This window comes from Cyanistes caeruleus, chromosome 4 (assembly GCF_971803275.1).
Source record: "Cyanistes caeruleus chromosome 4, bCyaCae1.hap1.1, whole genome shotgun sequence".
NCBI lineage: Eukaryota > Metazoa > Chordata > Aves > Passeriformes > Paridae > Cyanistes > Cyanistes caeruleus.
In genome coordinates, this window is record NC_141704.1 from 34942824 (window position 1) to 34968922 (window position 26099).

At 44.2% G+C, this 26099-nt stretch overlaps 2 protein-coding genes across 12 annotated transcripts in view; one reads left to right on the top strand and one right to left on the bottom strand.

The window, feature by feature from the left end:
• The first annotated feature begins 13032 nt into the window (after positions 1–13032).
• Positions 13033–26099, top strand: part of GSG1 (germ cell associated 1) — a 45214-nt gene continuing 32147 nt past the window's right edge. For 8 of the 10 annotated variants that reach the window (XR_015286436.1, XM_086887659.1, XM_086887658.1 and 5 more), the window contains exons 1-2: positions 24895–24980; positions 25959–26025. The gene's annotated coding sequence lies outside the window, so the exon portion shown is untranslated. Of the gene's footprint in view, positions 13286–22321; positions 22388–24009; positions 24106–24882; positions 24981–25958; positions 26026–26099 lie in introns of those variants that run through there. The other 2 variants (XM_086887652.1, XM_086887655.1) reach the window with 2 other exon arrangements.
• The window catches only part of FAM234B (family with sequence similarity 234 member B), a 37654-nt gene continuing 34041 nt past the window's right edge, over positions 22487–26099 (bottom strand). For both annotated transcript variants that reach the window (XM_023929072.2, XM_023929067.2), the window contains exon 13: positions 22487–24915. In XM_023929072.2, the coding sequence (XP_023784840.2) occupies positions 24853–24915 (63 nt within the window). In that variant the 3' untranslated portion in view covers positions 22487–24852. The remainder of the gene's footprint in view (positions 24916–26099) is intronic.

Genomic DNA, 26099 nt, shown 5'->3' on the forward strand with positions numbered 1-26099 from the left:
CTTTAAAGAGAAGGGAAAAAAAATAAAATTAATGAGCTACGCCCTGTTTTGTTGGCAGGGTGTCAAGAGTCTCTGGGAGGAAACCAGCGATTCAAAGAAATCTGTGCAGGGCTGCCTCTGACTCAGTGTGCAGCAGAGAGACCGCAGCCTGGAAAAACGGCTGACGCTGATCCAGCTGAGTAAGAGAGGCCCACAACAGCATCTGTTTATAAAACTGAACTTCTGGTTGTCATAAAAAAAAAAAAAAAATGTATAGTTACAAATGTGGCAACAGGGCTTCAACAATAAAATCACTCAAACAAACAGTGGGTTGGCAGGGGGGATCCCGAGGCTGGGTGAGTCACCAGGTCCCCTCCCCGTGCTGCACGGAGAGAAGTCACTGAGGCTGACAGCACGGGGGAATTCAAATTGGACCTGTGAGGTTGGCATGGACAACACTTTGGGGAATATATCAAAGAACAGAGATGCTCAAAATCCAGCTCTGGCCTGGTGGTGACTCTGGAACAATTTGGCCAGATAGTGGTGGTTTGCTTCCACAGAGAGAGCAGGCAGGGAAGAAGAAATAAGGAGCTTGTTAGTCACAGTTTTCTGAGGTCAGCATTTCTTGCCATCTTAAAGACTTCTAAAAATAGATCCTTTACATTTGCTGAGAATTGGCTGGTGGAGTTGTCTCATAGATGCTACAGGCAAGATTGAATAGGGATGTTCTTGAGATGTGGGTGAAAGGGGAAGAAGTTTGTCAGAAAGCATCCGAGTTAAAATACGATCCGTACTGTGATAGAGTTGTCTATCTGCTACTGCAAGGAATCAACCCTGCCTTTGCAAGGCCCAGCAAGAAATAAGCAGGTACTGACAAAATACCTGGCAAAGGCCTTTTCCACTTTAATGAGGATGACACTGGATTGCCTTTATTTGAAAAAACAAAGCTGATTCTCTTTGAAATCTATACAGATTAAAAGATCTTGCTGATTTTCAGATTATTCCCTCTGTCTGTTGTTATTGATATGTGTCTGGTCTAATTTTAGACTACAGCAACCTGCTTTAAAAAAGAGCTATGGATAAAACAGCAGGAAAGATGACACATATGGTGGGCAAAGACAATCCCATGGGAATTTTTCCATTAATGGAAAGTAAAGACAATCTTTTTTCCTCCAGGATAAAATAAGCCTGTGTTTAATACCGGTGAATTAGAACGTGCTTCTTGTTGATTTATATGAATACAATATTCAGGGAAAGGAAAGTTTATTTGCTTACCCTGCAGTAGAAGCTGGCAGTTGCATTGAGCTGCGCCATCCATTTCCCCTGCTGTGTTCCCCTGGCAGAGTTTATTGGAATGAGGGATGCTCAGCTCCATACAAAATACTAGAGTGAAGGCTCCCAAAGCAAACTGTGTTGACCAGAGTTCAGCTGTGGTGAAGTATCCTGTGCCCCAGACCTGCTCACAAGTGACTGCCCACCTGCCAGGGAGCAGCTGCCTGCAATCACAGAATTGCTTACTGGGACCCCGCAGATGGAACACCTGTATCAAAAAGACACTCACGTGGGACAACAACAGTGGAGCCCCCTAAGAGGCTGGGTATGAAGTGAGACGTGGTTGGCAAAGCATTATTTGTCCAGAAAGAGCAAACTAGTTTTGTGCAAACTGCCCTCTAACCTGGGAGGCCATGACAGGCAATGGCTGATATCAGAGGCTTCACAGGGAGGCAGAGGTGTTCTGCAGCATCAGCTTCCCCACAGGAGCATTGCTTTCTAGCTCTCCATCTGGAAGTGTTGGTGCCCAGCCAGCAGAGAGGAGAAGAGTGACCGGACAGGCCGCACAGGCTGTGACCGTGGCCCCGGAGGAGCGCTGGTACCCTGCCAACCACTGGCTTCATCCCTGCTGCCAGACCTGTCAAGCCAGTGTGAGAGGGGGTAACAGCACGTGCCAAGTGAACAAGAGTGCGGATAGATGCTCCTGTTTGGGAACAATGCTGCGTGTCAGCAAGATGATGGTTTAAGGAAGAGAGGGTGTCCTTCTCATGCCAAGGTACAATGGGGACAGGGGAGAGTTCAGCTTCCATTTAGCATATTGGTAGCTTGTTGAGATACTTCCACTTTTCATCTGGATACTGAGAAAGGGTAGGAGTGAGAGAACTTCCTACCAGTAGCTTAAGGAAGGAGAAAGTTTCAAGTTGATAAGATTTAGCATGTTTTCTGTAGCTGTTTCTGTGGATGAAGGGTCAGCCCAATATGTCTTTGTGTGTGTGTGATGGAGAACCACCTCTATCCGCTCATCCAGAGAAGAGGCTGGTATTTGTATGTTTCTGTAGCAGTTTCTTCCTTTATGGTGCGTGGTTTCCACAAGGCAGGTTGTAATAGAAAACCCATGACATGAAAAGTCTCAACATGAGATCAAAAGTCTTAAGCATTCTGCAGGTTTGACACACAAAGGCTGAATTACCTAAGATTCCCATGCCATACTTCATGGTGTCCCTTGACTTAAGCATCACTCATTTCACAGGCTTTTCTGAGTGCCTGCAGTTTGTTAATTGGAGGTGGTCAGGTCAAAGCCATGAGAATTTCAGAGGTGAGAGTCTGGATTAGCATTTCCACGGGCAATGAGAGGGTGAAGCTTTCCCACGTGTGCCATGCCTTTGCTGAAGTTCTTCCCAAAGAAGCAGCTTGCAGCTGTTGTAACTCTGCTTGTTTTGCCATTACCCACACATTTGCAGGCATTACTACTGTCTGTGAACAGTAGCCCTTGGCATTAGAGGTGAGTGTCCACAGTGACATTAGATAAGACAAGCATTAAGCTTCTGCAAGCCCAGATCAAAGAAGGAATAGAGGATATGACTGGGAAATGGAGTGTGGAGTTAGGAGTAGGGGAGGCATGGTCAGGCTTGGCTGGAAACAGATCTAGAATGTATCTAGAACAGATTGTTTTTAGAGACTGGGGGTGCCAGGAGAAATAGACCATACGTGATGTCTCTGGACTTTTTGCAGATGCAAGAATCTATGCTTGGGAAAGTTCTGTAACTGAGTTTCCATGCTCTCAGCAGGAATTTAACTATATGCTATTTGGATGTGCTTTTCTGGCTAACTATGTGCAAACACATATTGCACATTAAGCCCCCCTCAGTCTAAACAGCATATCTCTCTACCTAAAGTGTTCCTCTCTCTTATATGTGCTATTTACTCTGTGCATCATCTTGCTGGCTGGTTGCAGGACAAATGGAAGTGATATGATGTTCGCTACTTCTACACTTGTCATGACACGGGGAAGGCAGGGTTGAGCCTCAGCTGGTGTGTGGGTTTAAAGAAATAGAAACCAGCGAGTTTCATACTGCTCTGTAGTGGTGTAACTGATCTGTTTGTGTGTGTGTTGTGGGGTTATCCACGTGATACAATAATTTGCAGAGACATCAGATACATCTCAGAGACATATGATAAACTGCATTTGTCACACCTGACTGCAGGGCTTAAAATGTGAGCAGTCATCCACTGAGGAGAGGAAAGGGCGGTGGTTCCCTTATTTATAGCTTCACTCTGTTTGGAGGAAGCAGATATTGGAAGTCCCACCTCTGTGGTTTTTGTCATTTTTGTAATGTGTCTTGTCATGTTCCTGTTCCTCCAAGGACTGCTAGATGTCCAGTACTTAGGGTGGCTGACTTTGCAAGCTCAATAGTACAAGAAAAGGGTGGATTACAGTCAACATTGAACAGATGTAACTCTTCCTGTGCACAGTTTAGTTTTTGGGTTGGGTTGTTGTTTTGGTATTTGATTTTTTTGTGATTTTTTTTTTCTTGGGTTTTTTTTTTTTTTTTGGTGTGTTTTGTTTGGTTTTTTGTTTGTTTTGTGGTATTTTAGTTTTGTTTTTTTTATGTCAGGGATGATTTCCGTCCTAAGTACTCTAGTAACTGTATGATGAACAAAACCCACAGAAACATCTACGTATGGTTTTTCCAAAATCACTGAGGGCTGCCAGACTGACTGATCTTTGGAAAGTGTAAAATAGGTATTGAATAGAAAATGCACTGGGTTTATAGCATTTGTGTAGGCATGACTTGCCACAAAGCTTTAACAGGTAAAAATTGGAATAGTTCCCTCCAGGACTTCAGCTGTATGACTGGGATCTGTGACAGAATACATTTCCCACACCTCACTTATCACATCTTGAGAAGACCCAGAAGTTCCCTTTTTTCTTAACAGGAATAAAAAAAATTGACATGGGCATGAGATAAGGAAATCATGCCTACCATGGTTTCATAGTGACTGGAATTTAGTTTTGTCCTCCCGTTTGGAAATGACCATAAGTTTGTTCTTATGTCAGAAAGGGAGGTATGATTCTGCTGTGCAGTGGGTAGACTTGCATCTCAGACTGTCTGACAATCACACTGTGGTTGCTGCAGAAGATTCTGTGGGCTTACTTCACGGCAATCCATTTGTGACTGGTGGAGGGTTTGAACTTGTTCTCAAGGGATGGGTAGCCCAAAGGTGCCTTGGCTTCCTAGGTGCTGTTGGATGAGTTGAATATGATCCTCTGGCTGAGGCTCTGAACACATAGAGGAAGCAGCATGAGCTAGCTGGAACTAGGATCAAGGACCCAAACCTGCAAGAAATAGCTTTTTTCTGTGCTCTGATGTAAAAGAAGGTGTGGTGAGAGCCATCTGAAATGTGGTTGTCTTCCCCTGATTTTATAACATCAGGAGAACTGCAGTCCCCATCTCATTTTCCTTTAACCTCCATCTTAGTCTCTTTCTTTTTTCCCTTGGAAATGGCCCAGCTTATGGTATTTGCTTATTATGTGCAAATGGTACCTCTGCTCTGGCAGACCCATCTGAGCTGTCACTTTCCACAAGAACCTCTCCCACTCCACATCAAAGGGCTGGTGGTTGGTGGTGTTCTCCACCTGCACATGAAGCCCTTTCTTATGCAGTCTGGCAACCAAAGAGGTTTTCTTTATTGCTCTCTCCTGCTCCTGGTTCATTTCTTTCTTCTGTGACTGTTGTACTGTGCACTGCACAGTACTGAGTGCTTCACCAACAGGTTTTGACATATTAGTAGAGGCAACAAATCCTACAAGCACCAAGAAATGACTTAAGTTTACAGTGCCTTACTGTTCTTTCATTCAGTGACAGCAAAGTGAATTAGCTGTTTGCCTGTCCTGCATCCTAGACTGCAACTGTGTTGATTGTCCATAGAAATGGACCTTGGCTAAGAGGCCAAGGCAAGGGCAAGGTGCCATTTGCACTGTGGTTGAGGTTTGATAATGGGACATACTTCTATTTGTCTGCTGCTCCCATGTGCTGTATGCAAGTGCTAGTTCTACTCAAGGCTTGCTGGACTTTGTTCTTATGCCAGATGTTGGTGTTCTGAGAAAGTTGTAGAATCTCCTTTTGCAGCCAGAAGTAAGGTTTGGAAGGCACGTGGAGGCTTCTGTACTTGCTTCTCACTCTCCACAATATCCTGCTTTTTTTTAAACTCATCATGCATTTATGGAAGTAATGTTATGGTGCCACAGGCTCAACAGATATGCAGGAAGAGTGCTAGCCTGGGAATATAGATGGCAGAGACTGCAAGGTTAATATGCCAGACCTGGCATACTAACCAACCAAGCAGGCAGATCACTTTCACAACTAAATGTAAAGAAAAGCACAGGGAAGGCTTCCTAGTGGTTTCCTCTACTGGTCTCCCTTTGAGGGGAAGGGTTGATGGGAGGGGGAAAAAACACCAAGCTCAATGCATCATCATCATCATCAAAATAGGGAAGTGTCTCTGGGATGGAAAGACAGCTAGACATTGACAAGGTCAGGGCAGGACAGAGAGGGCTGAACACCATGGGTGGTGCTGCCAATAAGGATAACGCCTCTGAGCTCCAAGTTCCTGAACAAAGTGCAGACAGCTGGCAGGAGGCTGGGAAGTCCTCTCCTTTCTGTTGCAGTTGCATGGAAGAGGGAGGGGAAAATCTCTAGATTTGCTTTTTCCTTCCCTGGCAGAGAGGAAAATGATTTCTGTGCCTGCAGAGCAATGGTTCCCTTCTGAAAGAGGAAACATCCACTCGTGTCACACTATGGGCCAGCTTCTGAGTTCATTTGCAGCAGGACAGAACCACAACAAGTTAAATCAACTTCATGGCTGTTTTTCTGATTAATGAATCAGGGATTGAAGCAGTGCCACCACGTCGAGAAAGTGGTGGTAAGGAGAGAATTTGTGACGGGGAAAATCTCTCACCACAGCACAAAGACTGGATATTTAACTAAGCTCTCTCTCCTTCCTTGTTCCCTGCCCCCCTTGCTGCTTGCCAGCTCTTGATTGGACTTTTGAGAAGAAACTTAAATGATATTTTGCTTCCCGTCATACATACCCGCTCCTTGTCTGTGCCTTGTGCATTCACAAACACAAAAATTTTCATGACTCCATTCCTTCTGCTTTTGTAATGTACAGTCACCGCTTGTGTGGCTCCCTCGTGCTTGAGGCAGGATATGGGCAGGAAATAATAGCACAAGATTCAAACTGGAAAAATGCAAACCTATTATCTGGGGGAAAATAAATTCAAAGTTAGCTATTCAGAGGGTGTGAGCCTTTGGAACTTGCAAGAGAAACAAAGCTGGAAGCAACAGGGACAGAACAGAGAGAGCTGGAGAAGAGCTTTCCACGTGGTAGCAGAGAACACAGATCATTTCATTTAGAGCTCTTCAGATGCTGATGTCCCTCCAACAATCACAGATCTAACAGCCATATGTCCCCCCCAGATATGCCCTACCAGTGGTAATGACAGTGAAAGCTAAAGGTTTTAATTTCTGAGAGGATTCCTCTTAAATTCTACAAGGGATCTCTCTCTAGTGTAGTCACAAATGATGCTGTGGGACTAAGGAATTGCCCGGATGGTCTGTGATACTTTTCATACCAGTCAGTCAGAGGCAGTCTTGTCCCTGCACAGCTCCATGCTGGGAATATGGGGGAGGAAATGAGACAGCAGGAGGCAGGAGAAAGGGAGCACTCATCACATTGCCAGGCTCTGAGGGTGATTAGAAAGCACAAAGTATTAAAAGCCTGGGCTTTTGGATTTCAAGTGTTCTTATTAAGGGTGATGTTTTGTGAGTGTGAACAAAATGCAGCAAAACGCCTCATGGTCACAAAATGTTTGCTTGGATTTGACAGATGTCACAAAATGACTGCTTGGATATGATAGGTGTGTCTGAACACCTCCATCCCTGTGAGATATATGACAAAAAGTGAGAATTAGTGAACTGAAGCAAAGGACATAATGCAGGTAAAGAGTCCTCGCGGGTGAAGAATAAACAATTTTGGAGGTGAACTGAAAAAATGCAGATTCTGAACCTGGGGCTGAAGCTTAAGTGTTGCCCTAGAGCTGTAGGTGCTGCTTTGATGAGAAAAAATTGTTACATCTCCTATGATATGCAAGAGAATACTTTATAATTATCATATAAATTGGACCAGAGGGTCAAACTGAGCTAAATGAGGCACAGGCTGAAAAACCTGCAGCAACAATTTTGTGGTGGCCAGGTTTGGAATGAATGATGAGTTTTTTGGGCCAAGTGAAGCACAGAGGAACAAGGGACGGCATCATCTTCATCACTTCCAGAAGAACAGGGCAAAAGTCTTCAGAGTTCAAGGTCTGATCCTCCTCACAGTGCTGCTGTGACTGTGTTCTGTTTCTGTAGCTAAAGAGGCAGCAAGACACACGTTAGGAGCTTCTGTGTGGTACTTGTGTTACATCTCTTATGGCTGGCTATACTCCTTAAAATGTTTTCTACAATGGTGGGGAAAGAGGCCCTTCTGACTCAGGGACCACTTGCAGGACAGCTGTTCCCACCAGATCACCACCAGCTCCATCTGGCTGGCTGCAGAATCCTTTTGTCTATAGGAGAACTGGTCAGAGTGTCACTGTTGGACACAAAGTAGAATGGTTGATTCAGTCACAGCACCCAAATGAGATGGTCAGAAAAGCCTTTATTATCTGAACTTTTCAGCTTTTTATAGGGTGTTACACTACAGGTTTAACATGATTGGTAAAGGGAACACCACCTCTCTGTTCTGTTGGTGGGACAGGAGAAAACACACTAACCACAGCTGTACAGAACTGTTTTAGCAAAATGAAATTGTTTACAAAGATAGTCCTTAAGCAAGAGATGCTCTCAAGAGACTTTTCCTTGGGAACAGATCAGCCACTGACTCTCTCAGGCTCAGAAAAATCAGGTCCACAGTCAGGGTGGAGGAGAAGGGAGGTATTGATGTCCTCTGAAGTCTCCAAATGTTACAGCAAGGATGGACTCATCGTGTGTCAGGAGCAGCTCTGATCGGGCAGTGAACGTTTATGGGCTGCACAGCTTGTTGAGGTTCCTTGTGCTGCCTCCTATCCTCTTGTTCTAGTCCAGTGCTGTCACCTTCATGGCTCCATGCAGAGGTGATATCCATGCCATGGGAAAAAAAATTGGGCATGGTGAAGCTCTATAAGTTAAGAGAGGTCTTTGCGTGTCACAGCCACCAAAATAAGCGATTGCAGAGTGAAAGCAGGATGGAAACAGCAATGACAAATGGAAGCAGCAAAGTCTTTGGTAGCTGAGGTGCATCTTCATTTCTCAGAGAGATTTTATTGTTGACTCTGCTGTCTCCTTTTGGGGAGCAGGATATGTAGCTATGCTGGAGACAAGAATTCCACCCTTTCTCTTTGCTGGAAACTGATCCCACCCAATAGTCATCCATGGTGGTTCTCCACTGCACTCTGTCCTATCGGCAGCTGATGCTGCTCGCCAGTGTGGATCACTGGGTATGCACTGTGTCCCTCCCAAAATGCCTGAAGAGAGTTGCCAAGCTGAGTGGCTCTGAGTCAGAGATGTGTGGAGGTTTTGCTTCCCAGGAGAGCAGTCTCTGAAGGCAGGCTGCTGCTCAGCCCGTGACTTGCTGGGTACCATGCAAGCTGAGTTCTTAATACAAGAAAGGCCAGCTTGTCAGTGTAATTTAAAAATCCTTTTGCCGTCTAGGGAAATGTCAGCAGGCAGAAACAAGTAATGGGAGGGCTTGACCCAAACACAAAGAAGCTTCTGTTTTCTGCCGGTCCTGGCTGTCAGTGGTGTTAGGTTGCTCAATGCTGCTCAGAAAAGCAGCTCTGGAAATTCTCTGCCTTCCATGAAGGCTGAAGACATGTGAAGTGAAATGCCTCTGCCTGAATAAACACCTGTCATGGGAAGAGCTGGGATGCTGAAGTACAGCAGGGTGAGAACTGGCAGCAGTCCCAGACTGGGAGTTGAGGAGAATCCTCTGGCAAAGCAGACACCTTGTTTTTGATTGCTTGTTTTCCACCTTCAGGTGTAATCGATACCCAGGTGCTGGAGTGACTAAACTTGCCCGCTGTTGCTGCTGCTGGTTCAGCAACTGCACCAAGCAGTGTGGAGGAATAGAGGGAGGGGATGGGTGTGAGAGAAATTCCTGTCTTGAGAACCACAGAGGCATTTTCATGCCTGGGATACTTTCCTATTTGCTTTCCCCCAAGGTGGCCCCTCTCACCTTGGAGACAGTGTGGCACCTGAAACCATGGGGCACATGACCATGAGGTTATTGGCAGCTGCAAAGTCAGGAGCAGAAGGCGTATTTTGCAGTTTGGAATCCTGACTAGGGGATTCTGAGGGGCTGAATGAAGAAGAGCTGAGGTATTTCAGAAGAGAACATCAGAGTGACAACGTGGCTGAGCCTGTGGTTTGGCAGAGGAGGGTGGAGGGTGTGCTGTGCTCACACTTGGCCCACTGATCTGTTTCTAAGCCATCCTACTCTTGGTGGATGGAGGCGAGGAGCTGTGGAACGGTGCAGATCTGCACCCTATCCCCCAGTGGTGACAACAGCCCCACCCTTCCTTGTGCGGTAACCCTGGTTTTCCTATGCAGTCCTCAGATGCCCTGAAACTCAATAATACAGACACCAACAAGTGTCTGGGTTCAGTTTCTCGCACCCCTGGATTTTCTTGATTTGGCCATTAAAGCAACTAGGTCTAGTTATCACAAAGAGTGGCCTCTCATACCTGTTGTCTGAGCACATTGCATCTGTAAGGGCTGGTGCCAGGCACTCCTTTGCACTGGACCAGTCTCAGAGGCAAGCTCTGGCTGTGGAGAGGTCTGTAAATGGGATCATAAGTAAAATAACAAGCGTCAACCTGAGCACTTCAAATAGTCAGTCTCGACAAAGAGCTGATCAGAAGGACCTCACAGGGCTCTGTGGTAGCACTAGTGTTATTCGACACACTTGTAATGGTCTGGACAGGAACATGAGCAGCAAGTTTACTGGAGTCACACAGCTATTCCAGAGAGGCAACATAAAGCTGACTGCAGAGGGTTGCAGAAAATCTCCCAGCAGTGAGTTCCTGGGCTCTCCCTGGTAGATGAAATTCAGTTGTTGCAAATGCAAGGGAGTTCCACTAGCAAGAAAACAGTCTGGCTATACAGATGTATTGAATGCCTCTTAGTCAGCTTCTACCAGCAGAGAAAGAATTTCTTGGATTCATTGTAGACAGGCTGCTGAAAACAGTTTCTCAAGTCTCCATTGAGGTCAAAAAGCCAAAAAGAAATGTTAGGAATGAGTACAGAAGAAACAAAGAACATGATTATGCTTCTGTGTACTTCATGGTCTGCTGAAAGTCTGAAAGTTGTGAGTGCTTCTGGTTACTACACTGAAGAGCATAAAGAAACACTAGTAAGAGAAGAGAGGACATCAACAATGATCAGAAGTAGGAGATAGTTTATGTGTAAACACAGATTGCTAATCTTGAAGAAGAGATGTCTGAAAGGGAATCACAAATGGTATGGAGAATGTCAACAAAGAACTAAGATTCATGCAGTTCCATATCACAAAAACTAATGGCACCTGATAAACTGGTTAGGCAACAGGTTTAAAATAAACAAGCTATGGACTTTTCCACGTAGGCATCAAGGAATAATGGAACTCTGCCACAGACCATTGGTGGAAGGCAAGCCATGAAGGGGTTGGGCACATCTATGCAGCATAATTCATTTGGAGGTTGTCAAATGCAGCAGCACAGATGTTACCTCTGCATCAGATGTGTCCTAAATGCCATGCTTACGGGAGCTGAGAAGGTGGACTGGGATACAGTTTGTATTTCCTGTGTTTCTTATACTTCTTTCCTAAGTGAGGTGGCTGCAAGAGAAGAGATACTGCTTCTTCAGTCTGGGATAGCACAGGCCATCTTACATTTCTAGTAAAGCTGTTTTTTGGGGGTTTTGTTCTATGGTGATTTCCCACATTATTATTTGGCCACTGGTGAGATATTGCAGGAGAAATGGAAAGTGAACTGATGAGCTGGAAAAGAGAACAAACTTCCAGATGAAGAGCTGACATCTCTTAAGGACATTCCTAATGTTCTTTGCACTGGTGTGCAAGGACATGCCATAATCCAGAAACAGGGACTTTTGAATGAAAGTAAGCAAAGATTGTGGTAATGTACTTAAAATGAGGAAAATATTTTTTTCCCTATTAGCTTTGGCAGGGCAGTAGATTTCCTTAGACATTTAGGATATAGAAGAGACATAGTCTTCCCTTGCAGTAAATGTAAGTAAATGCAAGTAAAAGATAGATCTGGCTGTCTGATCCAAACAGTCACACCTGTCCAAGCAGGAAATACCAAATTTTGTATCAGCAATGAAGTTTGGATTCTGTGCATTTGCAATTGTGAGTAGTACCTTTGCAGAAATAACTGAGAGTAAAATTTGTCCCCAGGGATGTTGGTCTTTCCAGCTTGCACAGATTCATTGCTTGGAGACAAATTTCAATTAAGGAGAATAATTTTGCATGAATAAGCTGAGAGGAGGTATAAGCTGTCCATAGACAATCTTTGCAGAAAAACGGATAACTAGATACACGTCCAGGACTGTGGGGTGCTGGTAAGAGAAGCATGTTGTTTGTGGTTTAGCACAGTTTCACCCAGAAGCCATCTTAGACACAGCTTCCCTGGAGGTGTTTCACAGTTTAAGATCCTGTCACAGCTCTGGGGAAGGAGAGAATATTCTCTCTGCAAACAAAACTATGTTTTGATTTATTTGGCCTTTCCCATTTCAAATGCCTCAACTGCTGATGCCTGCCATATTGTTTCATTGATTTGACCAATTCCTCCTCAGAGGCTACAGCTTTTATGATGATACACATCCTGAACTATTTCAGCTGCGGTCCTTTTTTTCCCTATTCTGTTCTGCCCGGTTTCTGACTCCACCTTCTCTGCTGCCCAGCCTCCTCAGTAGACAATATTTTTCCATTTAATTTTATGAGACTAATGAAAGGCATTTTCATCCCCTCCCTCAGGACTGGAGAAGAAAAGTCCACATCTGGAGGTCATTCACAGATGGAAGATCTCTTCTGACCTTCCTTGCTTTGAAATCCAATCCATGTACCCGTCTGTCTAAATACTCTGTTGCAGACAAGGCAGAAAGAGGCTTTGTGAGGGGAGTCTGTGAAGAAACCAGTGACCATGACATCCTTTTACAAGTGTGAGACTTCAAGACTTTCTTCTCCATAAGGAGATTTTTATTCGTGTTTGGGGGTTTTCTTGTTTTGATGTCTCCAAATATACGCTTTGGAAGCAATTAGAAAAGGGAGCTTTATTCTTCTGAAGTGTTAAACTTAGCCAGCAACAGTTAAAATGAGCTGTCTGAAGCATTGGTAGGTTCCAACATCCACAAGTGACTTTGTCCAAATGGTCCAGCCAGTGGCCTGTGGGCTGCATTTTATCTGTAGAACTGTTCACCCAGGCTTGTAGTGACTTCCACCACTGAAGAATAAAACTTCATATTTCTTGATCCTCCTTGCCCCCTTAGAGTAAATTGCTGTAATCTGACCCCTGCTTGCCAGGAAGCTGGATAATTTGGAATTCAATTTTAAATACCTCAGAACAGAGGCTTAGTTGTTATGGCTGGGTTTGCTTAGCCTGTATAGGCTTTCTTCTATGACTACATCATGGAGTGCTTTACAGTGCTTACAACCACACTCATCACTGTCATAAATGCCTCTGTCATGACTAATAGGACAAAGATCATTGAATTGGTGGTCTGGAACAGAGGACACAGGTGTGCCTTTTCCCTAAAGTAATTTAAAAAGAAAAAAAAAAGTAAGGCGGGTGTCCTGTTTGTTATGGGAATCTGTCTGCTTTTATGTCCTGAGAATGGCCAGCATCTCACTGTGCCTTTCCTGTGGGAGTTTTCACCAATAGCCTCAGGTGTTTCACCCTGCATTGGATCTCTGTGACCTGAATGGGTCCAGCTACCTTTACTTCTGGCATCACACCAAGGTACTGTTTGCTTCCTTGCCTGGAAACATCTGCCTTGATGTTCCTCCTTGTATTGCAAATCTGAACAGACTAGAGAGGCTGTATTCTTCTGTGTTAGCATAATTTGGGAACCATTTATGGCTGCTTGTTGAATTTTTACTCTCAAAGTAAGTGAGCCCTGTCCTGAAAAGGATTGATGTATTGTGTATGTACATGCACTTAAGAGCTGGAAGAATATATTGTAATAGATCTATCTCAATTTTCTAATCCTCAGTCCCAGAGAGACTAAAGGCATCCATTCACCTTTTGATAGGTTAACTATTGCAGAATCTGATTTATGCTGTTCTGTTTCACGTCATACCACTACAGGCACTGTTCAGCTCGTGTGTCATAGCTCAGAGGATGGCAATAAACCGCTGAACAAGAGTGACTTAACCATGACAGATTTTATAGGTACTTGTCTGACTCAATTTATCTTTCCAAGCTGCCCCACAAATGTAATGTAATTTAATAGTCTGCACCTATCTGGGCCATATTCAGCCTATGTGCTGCCTCAGTTTGCCTCCTGTATTATGTGTTTCCCTGGTAAGCCTGCTGAAGGAACAAGGGGTTAATAGCTCTGGGGAATAAGTGACTATTTTTTTTCTTTTCTCAATCTTGAATTGTTCTTTTAGTGAGACAGAACATCTGGAACATATATTTTGGGGAATATGGCCACTTGTGCCTAGAGCTAGTGTCTCTATAGCCTCATCGAGGGAAACAAATACCTTTGTAGCACTGGAATTAAATTTGCACCGGCATAAAACACAAGCACTATGCTCATTACTCTTACTGACAACTTATTCTAACCGTCTGAGGAAACAAACCCAACCACATTGTTACTGATGATTATTACTGCTATCTGCTCTATGGCAATGCTGAGAAGCCAGGCCTCACCCAGTGTGCCAGATGCTGGTCAGAAATACAATCAGCCACTGCTACCCTTGGAAATCCATGTGATGTTGAAAGGCAGTAGTCATCACTAGCATGGCTATCACAGACATCTGTGTCCCTGTTTCAGACTGCATGATTGGCCTGAGAGAAAACCATTTTCTTTTCATAGTTCTCTTCAGTTTTGATACTTTGAGGAGTATTTCTGTATGTATGACGCTGACCTTCGCACCTCAGTTATTCTGTTTCTGGTGATCACAATACTGTCATCAGGAGCAGCAGGACTTGCCTCTGGAGGTAACCAGTCCTGTCCCACTGGGACTGTAGCCTCCTTGCCTGCTGTGGCAGCTGGATGTGGTCACTGCTGCATCTCCCACAGACTGCTCTGGGATTGTGGTTCCTTAACAATTCTGGAGATCTGAGTCTTGCTCCCAGCATTGCAAGTCCTGTGCTTCCTTTTGATGGGGTGGTGAACCAAGACAGGGCAGGGCTGGGACAGGCAGTTCTGCTGAGGAACTGAGCTTGCATACATAATGATGAAACTTTGTCTTGGAAGGACAGAGGCAACTGGAATATGCTGCTTAAGGGAGAAGATCCAGAAGAAAGTATCTGGTGTAATGAAAAGAAAGGAAATTTTAGTTGAATATCAGGACTGACTTTTGTTGGTCTGTAGAGTAGCTTCCCAAGGGAAACCCAGTAATGGAAGCCAATCGGTTCTGTCTCCAGTGCTGGACTGGACACAGCAGGACATACTGCAGGCTAGGAAATGAACTTGCTTTGTCTGGGATGAAGACTATGGGAGTGATCCTGCACCACAAAAACCCAGTGTGAGTGTTGCCAGTGACCTCAGGGAATACAGGCTCCTAACCAGCAGTCTGGTGCTGATTTTCCATGTCTCCTCTGCACTCAAAGGTGTTTCTTATCACTGCAGCTGGTGTCACTGGTATATCCAAACCTTTGCTCTTGCATTCAGTTCTACTGCTTGCTTCCTTTAGGCAGCTGTTAAGGAATGGTCCTGAGAGTTTCAGATGCACAGAGCATTAGAAGAAGAGAGCTAGATATACTCTTCACCTGCAGGAATGGGAGGTAGCACATCCCTGTTGTGCATGAGGCCTGCTAGACTGTGTTTATTTCACAGAATCATGGAACGATTAAAGTTGGAAAAGACCTCTAAGATCATCAAGCCCAACTGTCCAGCCAGCACCACCACCATGTTCACCATTAAACCATGTCCTCAAGCACTGTTGATTAACTGAAACTCACCCTGGCCTCTGATGTGGCAGAGACAGGCAAAGGCAAAAGAATTGATGCCTTTCCACCAGGCTTGGTTTTACTTCCCTTCCCCTGTGCCCTCTTCTCCCCTGGGGCTACACTGCCCCATAGCCCTTACAGCAGAGGTAAGTGACTATTTTCGCTCTTTTTGTACTAATGGCTAGTCCCAGTGGATGTCTGTCTCTTGCCAAGTGCATCCTGGTGTAGCTGTCTTCCTAGAGCTCTTTGCAGTTCTTCCCAGTGCTCCCAAATGCTAAGGTGTGTTAGTACTGGGGTACACAGGGCAGTGGTGGGAAGGGTGGAGGCAAATAACTGTGGTTTTAAAAGTAAATAATTTATGCAACAATAACCTCTCCACCCAGGTAATCACCTTGAACAAACATTCTGCATGTCAAAGGTGTTTCTGGAGATAAGTGTTAGCACAATGAGACTCCTGCTTTCTTGGCTTTATCTAGTGCTCAGCACTTAATGCCACCTTGCTCCCAGCTGAATGCAAAGTTGTCCCTCTGAGTGCCCCAGTAGTGGTTACCAGTCAGGGGCAAGACTTCAGGGGGAAGTCTTTGCACTGACAATAACGACAGTACGTCCAGTGTGCTAAAGAGGGCTGAACATAGCCCCCAAAACTTTGCCCATGATACAGATAGTGAAGTATTTGCCTTGAGGAGAAAAGGGGCAGATATGGAGAAAAATAATTTCTGAAGGCTGGGAAATTAAGCTCATAGCTGCAAATTGTATTTGTGCTTGCAAAGCAGGCTGAGGTTTTGTTTTTTGGGGTTTTTTTATTACTCACACAAATATTGGTTGCTGGAGAGAATCTCTCTCTTCTGGCCTTCCTGACCATGGAGAGCTCAAAAAAAGAAGTGGAGTTTGCTGCTAAAGATTCAAGACTCAGCCTTGTGACCTTCCCGTGGTATTTTGACAGGCCATTACCATGTTGTGATGGTTGCCTAGCAAGGCAGTGACACTTGTGCTGAGGCACAGTGACAGCTGTGTCACACCTGCGGGCCAGTGAGGCTGAAACTCGGTAGAATTTGTTTTGCAACAGGGCAAAGCTTGCATCAGTGTATCCCTAAGTCAAGGAGAGCTGGTGCGGTGACAGGGTGACACTGTCTATGTGCTCACCTCACTTGGAGCTCCCTGGCTTGGCGGTACCAACAGCCCTGAGAACAGAAATGATGGAGCCTTGCTGCGGCCACAGAGGCAAAGAGGCTGAGTGGCAGCTATTTTTGCCTTGTGATGGAATGAACAAGACCATGGCGTGTAAGAGTCCGTGGGCTGTGATGCAGAAACCTTCTTGTGGGTGGCAGGGCTTGAGGCAAATAACCAACACCAGCCCTGCTGCAAGGCTGGAATGCATGTCGATGGTTAGACCTCAGAAAGCACCTGCCAGGGGAGATCCTCCTATGAGAAAGTGCTTCTAGTGGGGTTTCTATGGATGTCATCTTTTATCATCTCCTGAAGACATTTATCAGGAAAATTTAATTTCTGCCATATTTGCATATCACATAAATAACAGGGAGGAGGACCACAATAGTAAGGTCAGCTCAAACTGCACAGATGGATCTCTTAAGTGCATTTGAACAAAAAAAAAATGCTGTGGCCACCTTTCTATAGCTGAGTGTGTATTGGGATGTGACAGGGAGATTGGAGACGGTATCCTGTCTCACAGTGCCACTATAGAGGATATGGGAATCAAAAGTCTCCAGGCTAAAAACCTCAACAGATTAGGAAAGATGTCACCCTGAAATGTATAAGGGGAATAATGAGTGGGACAACATTTTAATTTTTTCAGTCCCACTACCTTCTGTGTCCAAGTTGAGCAGTAGAAATATAACTTGGCACCCTCTAAAGTTTTGGTCCCCTGAGAGCTCATATCAGGGATCAGTGTATTCTCCAGTTGGAACAAAACTGTCAGATTCCTGACCCTGAACGTGAGGGTCACAGGTGAGGACAAGAGGACTTGTGCCTTGTGCTATGCTTCTAAGAGGAAGGCAAGCTGGGAAGGGCCTGCAGTACAGGCCTGTCTAGTGAGATCATGCTGCAGTACTGTCTTCTATTTCCCTGTTTGAAGATCTCAAAGGATGCTAAAAACTGGAAAGGACTCAAAATATAGTTTATGTAAAAGAAAGTTAGGAACTGACTTAATCAAAGTGCACAAATATTTCACTTGAGAGATAGATTTCTAATCGTAAACAGTGCTGGCAGAAAAGGTCTTGTTGAAATCTAGGTTACACCTACACTGGTAAATAAAGTGATCCAGGGTCAGTTCTCTGAACCTGAGGGCAAGTGGCACAGCATTCACCTGAATAAAACTTCTTCTCCCCCAAAGAAGGTAGCCTTGCCCAAATAATCTGTTAGCAACGATGCCCTTACCCATGTTGTCATAGTCAGCCCTGCTGTGAGGAGAGTACCCCCCTACTGTTCAGAGAACACTGCCTGCCACAAGCCAAAACTTGCCACAAAGCATGTGAACAACATGGAAAATTGCCTGTCAGGGCTTGTGCATGTCTTGAACTGCTTAGATTGCTAATAGAGAAATCAGCTCACTGGCTGGCAGTGAAGATCATCTAGAAACAGGGTGTACACTCTGAACTGTGAGGCTGGTTAGCTAGTGGGACAGTTTAGGAACAGGAAATTCCTTGTCATTTGAAGTTTTTCAGTCCAGCTTGGATGTCACCATAAAAAGACAGAGATTTAAGAGAAACCACAGCCCCACTGTGGACTGGAGAAATCCCGAGGGTGAATGCTGTGCCTTGGGTCAGAGCAATTGTCTGATGCATCTGTGTCCCTGAAAGGTGTGACCACTGCAGGAAAAGTCTCTGTGAGAACCTCCAAGCGATTGTAAAGAGAATCATTCTCCATCATCACTGCTAGGAGCCCTAAGCACTGTGGAAAGAGCTCCATTAAATCTGCCTCTGGGATAGGAGATTGAAGTGGCACACCCTGCATTCCCTGCTGCTCTCTTCTGTGGGAAGTCTCAGCGCCTACACAACACCTAGTAGCTGAGAGAGGCTCTGGGCTCAGAAAAAGAGAAGCTTTTTGGGGGTGGACATAGACATCCCAAGCCATGGCTATTTTCCAAGCAGTGGTGGAATAAGCTGGCTAAGATCCTGCAGACACCAGGTCACTTTCCATGCCTGTACATTTTGGTTATGGGCTAGTGAGCCGGGTGTCTGAGTCAGGACACCAGCAAACACCTGGGAAGGTGGAGAAGGGATAGTACAGGAATCTTCCCATTAGGAAATATGGTAAACAAAGCCAGATTGGATGTATGGCTCCTCTGACACCCCCGCCTACGCTCTCCTGAATACATGCCCAAGGCAGCAATTGGTGCTGTCTGGGACAACCTGTGCCTTACCAGATTTGATCTGCGACCCACAGGTTTTTTCTTTAGCAGCAATGAAAAGACATCAGCAGCTCTCCTGTTCTAGAGGATCTCAAAGCTTCTTGAGGACCTCAGAAGAGCTTTTGAAACAACAGTCTGAATCTTCAGTGCAGAGTTTAAGCCAGCTGTAAAAATGGCTAAGAAGGTCTGTGGGGATGTTCAGTACAGATTAAATTTTTCATTTAAAAATTAAAAAATGCATTTTAATCTATGAAGAGAGTGGAACAGTAGATCTGCTCCAACAAAGCTGTGAAGCACACATTTAAGGTCTGTAACAGACTGTGGGTGGAAAGAAACACCAGTAAACTCAAGAATGGTTTCATCTGGGAACATAGCAAAATTGTACTTCCCGCGTCACCTTTGTACCAAGCCTGGAGCATGATGATTGCAAAGGGAGCTGTTTTCCTGGTCTGCTGTGTTAGCCCTAGAGCTGTTCCAAGGCTGGAATAATAAATGTAGTACAGTAGGGTTGACTGAACTGTCCTTGGGCCAGCTGGGAATTGCTCAATAAGGTTGGACTTCAGGTGTCCCTTAGCAGAGCCCAAAGACGTCCTTAGGATTGCAACACAGACAGATTTACCAGAAGTGGTAAAGGGCCGAGCACAGATCAGTGACCTGCTTTGAAAGGGGAGTGGCTGACCTGCGACTGCATCCAGTCATGAACTGAAATGCTAGGGATGTTGAAAGTCGGGATTGCAGTGCATTGGTAAAGCTGTGTGTGAGGCTTCATGACTGATGGGAGTAATTGAGGATATTTATTTTCCAGCACTGGATGGGAGTGAAAGACCAGCTCTTTGATGTCTCGTTTTAATCCAATCATCTGAAATCTGAGTTCAAACCAAAGCAAAACAGAAAATTCTTGTTTTAAAGACAAGGAGTGGGAGAGAAGCCGCTAATCAAAATGTTCTGATAATTGAAAAATCTGTCGGTGAAAACGAATATTGGAGAGTCATGCAGAGAGCGGGAGCTGAGCCTTCCCACTTCTTACCCAGAGCTGAAGACTGAACATGAATGATGGCAGCATGCTTAGGCAGTCTCTGCTCTCTCAAAGCCATCCTCTTTACCACTGACCTACCCCCTAAATCTTCACTGTGGTGTCCTCAGTGTATCTCACCCATGTTTCAGCCTGGTGGGAGCAATCCCTCTGAGCTGTGTTCCCTCCTTTTTTCTCTAGCCAGTCTCCCAGTTTCACAGCCTCTTCCAGGCTGAAGACTTCGGTTTTTTTGTCCTTTGTGTCATCCAGGAAACACACCCACCTCTCTTGCTCCAGCCTCATATTCTGCCTCACTCAAAGATTCTGTAACTCGTGTGAAGGAATTGCAAGCAATGCAAACTGTGGCAATAGTTTTTTTAACCATGGAAATTAGAAAAAAATTATTGAAAAATCTTGCTAGCTCATCCAGTCCATTATTTTACATTCCAGCCTAGCCCAATTCCTGCAAGATTCTTGCCTGCAATACATTTTCCAGTGCATTATCCAGTGTTCATCCTTTGCTTCCCATGAGAAACTGTACCACAGAAGACTACTTTTCACTGTTTGGAAGAGGTTTCTGAAGTTTTCTTTCTATTCTGACTGACCTAATTTCTTTAAGTTCTGCCTGTGGTAACATGCTAGCTGGGTTCCCCTGACTTCATGCTTACCTTGTTAGGTGATGGCAAATAATTCTTGTTCAGTCAAGCTGTTTAGCCACAATGCTTAATGCTTAGTTATAAGGCTCGGCAATAATAGTCCTTGGCTACCTGGGAAGGACTAACGTTGAGATTAGCATATTAATGGGTGCACAGAACACAGCAGACATTGCTGGTAGTGTTGCCTCTTTATTTTAACAGTCAGTTGACACATTCCATCACAAGATCTGGCTTTGGCTGCTTTAGCCTTTGCCAGACTTGAAACCAATATCATCTAGCTTGTGTCTGCTTTAGTGGTTTTATAGAGCTCTTTTTGGTTTTGTTTTTAATTTCAGTCAAGACTGCTATTTCTCAAGAACAAGGCTGGCAGGGGAATATTCTGGTTTATCCACATTAAAAAAAAAAAAAAATCCTAACTACTTTTTATTAAAAAAGAAAAAAACCACATTTTGAGCAATGTCTTGCATTAAAATAAATTACACTTTTTCTGTTTGTAACAGATCTTTTACTATCTATGACAAAGGCCCCGCAAAGTTGGCTAAATAATGAGTTTTTGAGATATTGCAGCTTGGGCCTGCTCAGAAAAAAATGATGGGGGCTAGAAAGGACAGTTATTTATCCTTTTTTTCTTAAACTGTGAGCCTGGTGGAAAATTATAGCACGTGATTTAAGACCCAGGTTATAATGCACTTGCACAAAGGGCCCTGGCTGTAGCTGCAGAGTCACCTCGTTCTGGCCTCCCTTGGGCCAGCTGCTGTCACTGCACCTGGCCCCTCCTTTCCATGGCTGGGTCACCCTAGGGAACTGATGTCCTTGCCCCATGCATGCAACTGGGGTTGCCCAGGCATGCGGAAACCTGGCTAAGAGGAAACAGGGAGGTGCGGGGAGAGGAGGAGAGAAAAAAGAAAAAAAAAAAACCAAACCAAAACAACCAAAAGAATGCCAACCAAAAAAAAAATACAGTAGAAAAAAGCAGACGCCCAATTTCTCTGCTGGCTGTCTCCAAAATATTTTGGTTTTGTGTTTTCAGCAACTGGGGCACTCCTTTCCCTCAGGACTTGTAGGGAAGCCTGGGTTCCCCGACGCTCCGCAGGCACAGCATACACGTGCTGCATCCACCATCCACCCCATGCCCATGGCAGTGACACCATCTGCTCCTGGCACTCCCTGCTCCCACTGGACCTCCAAGGCATGGGCCAGGGCCCCAAGCTGGTGTCACCATTGCCCTGGCCTGACCTGTCTCCTTCCTGGTGCAAAGGAGGGTTCAGCATGCTGCCTACAGCGTGCAAGGCCATGGGAGGCATGAGCCGTGGAGATTGGATTCAACAGCAGGACTGTCGAGCCACAGCTCCAAAATGCCGTAAAGGAATGGAAAGGAATCTCTAATCCACATCAAATCTGGAGAAAAAAAGGAGATGCCCTCAATCCTGGATAATTACCAAGACATCCAGAAAGATAACAGGCGCAATTGTAATAGCTAGCATGATTATTTTCAAAGCATCCACTGTAACAAAACCCCTCTGCTCAGCACTGTAAGGAAAGCTGGTCTTATTATTCTCTTCAGACAGCATATTAGACCTTGACTCCTCTGATCTGTACTTGCTACCACCCCTGCTCTGTCAGGGAACCCAGCCTGAGAAGCTCGCTGGTGCCTTCTGGCCACCGTGCTTGCTGCATCTCTTGCCATGCTGCCACTTTATTCATTAATCCTTCCCCTCCCAGTTTTCTCTTCCCCTTTTTTTTTCTTGTCAAAGCAAGGAGTTTTTAATAGCTAAAGAACGAAAACACCTCCCACGCCTTGCCTTAAAAAAGCTAACTCTCTGTCTTACTCACTCTTTTAGATTTCCAAACCTTTCCTGCTAGCTCAGATGTTTCCTTTGAGGCACTGGTTCCTCAAATACTAGCATGTGAGTAGAACTTTAATAAACCATGTAGCTCCAATGGCCTTGAGAGGACAATCCATGTGAATAAATAAATAAATCAGATGTGGAATAGACACCATGGCATTTAGCAGAGATGGAAAAGCTTTCTGTTTTACGTTATGATTTGATTGGGAAAAAAAAGATATTACAAGGGGCATTTCCAGGATGGAGCTGTATCTCCCTTGCAAAAAAATTTAACAGTAGGCTTGAAGTTCTTCAGGGTGCTAAGGTCATACTGATGCAGATGGATTGATTAGATAATCTTTGTAGGCATCCTCTAACGCTGCTTATTCTGATTCAGCATACTGAAATGTAGGAAAAGATAAATTAAAGCAAAGAACAATTGCTTTGGCTTTCTCATTTCCATGAGTGAAACCAAAGTGCAATGCAATTTAACTGTATTGTTTCAATTTATTTTTTTGTTTTTTGTTTTAAAACATATTAAACATATCTTTGACTCCAAGATCACCTGCATATGTGTGAACTACTGTTTGCACTGATTAATTTTAGGTCCTCAAATCTTGTAATTACCGAAACAGAATGTCTCCTGCTGTCTTTTTTGCTGACTCCAGTATCAACAAGGATCCCCTGTGCTGTAGATTTGCAAAATGACTCCAAAGACCCAACTTTACAGTGTACAGAAACAAGGGCTATTTTGAACTATCAATCCAACCATGGCAATGTGGAGTTTAGCACAGTTTACTCTGTTTTTGGACTTAGGTTTGTACCCTGCACTGTGCTCCATGTCGCTGGAGTGAAATTCCTAGCAACACCCAATTAAAACAAGCACTGAATGTTTACTCCCCATCATTGCCACTGCTTTGACTGCAGTGTAAACGCACCACTAATGACTTGGCCGATGGGAGGGGAAAATTATGTGTCAGAGCCAAGTACAGAACTAGGAATTTGGGCCACCAGCCAGCTGGTTAGATCACACTGTGTGCCTCTAATGAAATGCATTGATTTGTGACTCTTACAATAACATTTTTAGGAAATCACTTCACTGGGTATTTATTTGTGTGTTGGAGCAACCTGGTCAGGTTGGAAAACTAAAGCAGACACTGCTTACAGAGCAAGAGCAAAATTTTAAGAATGAGGTTAATTAATCATCGGAATAACTTTTCTAAGGATGTGATGGGCTCTCAATCATATTCTGCTGCACAGTCAATACGAGTTAGTTGTATAAAATATGTGCTATATCTCTGGTAGGAGTGCTGTGTGTCACTAGAAATGATTATCCAAAATTCTTTGGGTTCTGTTACATCTGAGAGGAGACTATGTTGTTGCAATGGTTCTTCTGCTGATGAAAAACCCCATGAGCCTGTGGTAGTCATTGAGTCTGTGTGTTTGTGATTCTGAGTAGTAACAGACTGAGATCTCGTCAGTGGTAGATTTAAAAGTAGCAACAATTTTCATAGAGAGGACTACCAAATTACAAAGGCTCATTCTGCAGAAGTGGATGCCCTGCCAAACTAGCGGCTGATATAACTTACTGTGATGATTTAGCGAGATCAGAAAGAATTAAACCATCAGTAAAGTGACAGACTTGGTACATTTCAAAGCATCTGGTGAGATCTCATGGAATTTCTTGGCTACTATGTGTTCAGTCAGACAGAAAGACATGAGGGCGAATCCATGATCACCTTGTAGTATTTCACTGGACACCTCAGAAAAGCAGATGGGAGTAGTGAGCAGTGGATGAGGTAAGCATTTATCTACTTGGAGTTTTGTACAGACCCTTTTCTGGACTGGCACCTCTTTAATATCCTTATAGATCTATGTATAAATTTGTGGTTTTCTTATCTGTCTACAGTTTATGGTTAGCTAAATCAGATAAATGCTATTTTTTTTTCTGTGTGCCCAGGTGAATACAGCCAGAGTTTAAATACTCTGAAAAGCAACCCCCTAGCCTTATATATAATATATAGTTTTATATTTCCTATCCAGAAATTGAGACAGCTAGAATCTTTAGTGAGTCCTCAAAGTCTTTGTTGCTGCATCTGATTTTTTTCCTTTTCATGACTGCTTTCTGCATGGTTTTTGAGTGGCTGACAAACATAAAGATTAGAAAAATAATCCAGCCAACTAAGACTTGTTTCAAGAAAAAAAGCAGTAGAAAGAAAAAGAAGTAGTTAGGTCCAAACTGACTGGCTTGTTTGTCCATCTTTAAGATGCATTTACTTAATCCAGTTCAATCTTTATTTCTGCCACGGTCTCAGTGTCTAGCAATGTAAGCTGATCATCTTTGAAAACAGAATTCACCTTTAAATGTGCTTAGACTAGAAAAAATGCCTGGTGAGGTCATTTTCAGAGCAAGAGTTAATGCATCATGCAAACAGCTAAATAAAGGTTACAATCTGAGTGGAATTATTCAGAGCTCAGGGAGAAATCTGGCATTTGCAGTCTGTCACTGGGTTTGAGAAGTCTGGCTCTCTCCATGTCACTGTCACTCAGGAGACATCCTGCTTTCTGCGTGGCAGTAAGGGAGGGGACTGCGGCTCAGAATGGTGTTCCTGTAAAAACAGCAAAAACAGGAGCGGTGGGAAGTGTCATGTGCGAGGAATGTGTGGAATGAAGGGTGAGTATGAGCCTGTCTTTGTCCAGTTTTCACAGAGTGACTCTATGGGTGTAAATAGCCAGCCTTCCTCCTCTCCTTTCGTCTTCAGGTCAGCTGAAGAGCCAATGTCAGGACAGCAAATGGTCCCTGATATTCCCGGAAGATTGCTGCATGGGGGGCTATGGGGAGTCGTGTGCCTCTTGAGACCTACCAGTTAATTATTGCAAGTTTTGGGCCCTATCTGGCAAGGTCTCCTTGACCTTCTTTTCCACCAACATCCCTGGGAGATGAATTTGTCACTTTGGGGCAGGATACACCCAAGCTGGGGTGTAGATGGTGATAGAGCCAGGATGAAAATGCATCACTTATCAACACCCAGTTTTTTTTAGAGCTGGCAATCTCCACAGTGGTGCTGTGCAAAGACTTTGGGGGGGTTTTGCATTTTGTTTCCTTGTTTTGTTTCTATAAGTCAAACATTTGGCTGATTGCACAGGAAATCAACTGCTATGGGCATTCACTTCAATGGGCGAATTTTAAATGAGCCACCAGGGACTGGCTGCTGCTGAGTTCAAAGAGAAAGAGACATCCAAAAACTCTAGCCAAGCCAAATTATGGTGGGAAATATCAGATACAAATACAAAGAGGAGAAAACTGGAGGCACAGCAGGGTGAAAGACAGATACAGCTTGATTTTTGTGTCTATATTAGGTCAGATTGAGGTGAGGTTAATATAGAAAATTTAAAAAAACAGCCAACCAACTAAAATCCAAATCAAAACCAGATAAAATCTCCATAATTTTGTGAAGGGGAGTTTGTTGAACATTAGGAAACATATTCTGTTGTTGGTGTTCTATGAGTTGTGTGCAATAATCTTGGGAAATTTAATGTGATACTTGACAAAATATTGTGAAAAGTGTTAGGAAGAATAGTGGTATGCAGGGCAGAAGGTGAGCAAAAGCTAAGCTCCTGCAATCATTCCTCTTTTTTTTCCTTTTCCCAGTGATTTCAAGAGTTCCCAGGCTCAGATAACTCCAAGAGACAGACCCAAACCCCACTTCAGAGTCAAGGTAAAGAGTTTGTGCTCATAAAAATGTAAAAAAAAAAATAGGAGGGGAGGAGGAATTTCAAGGGACGGAATAGA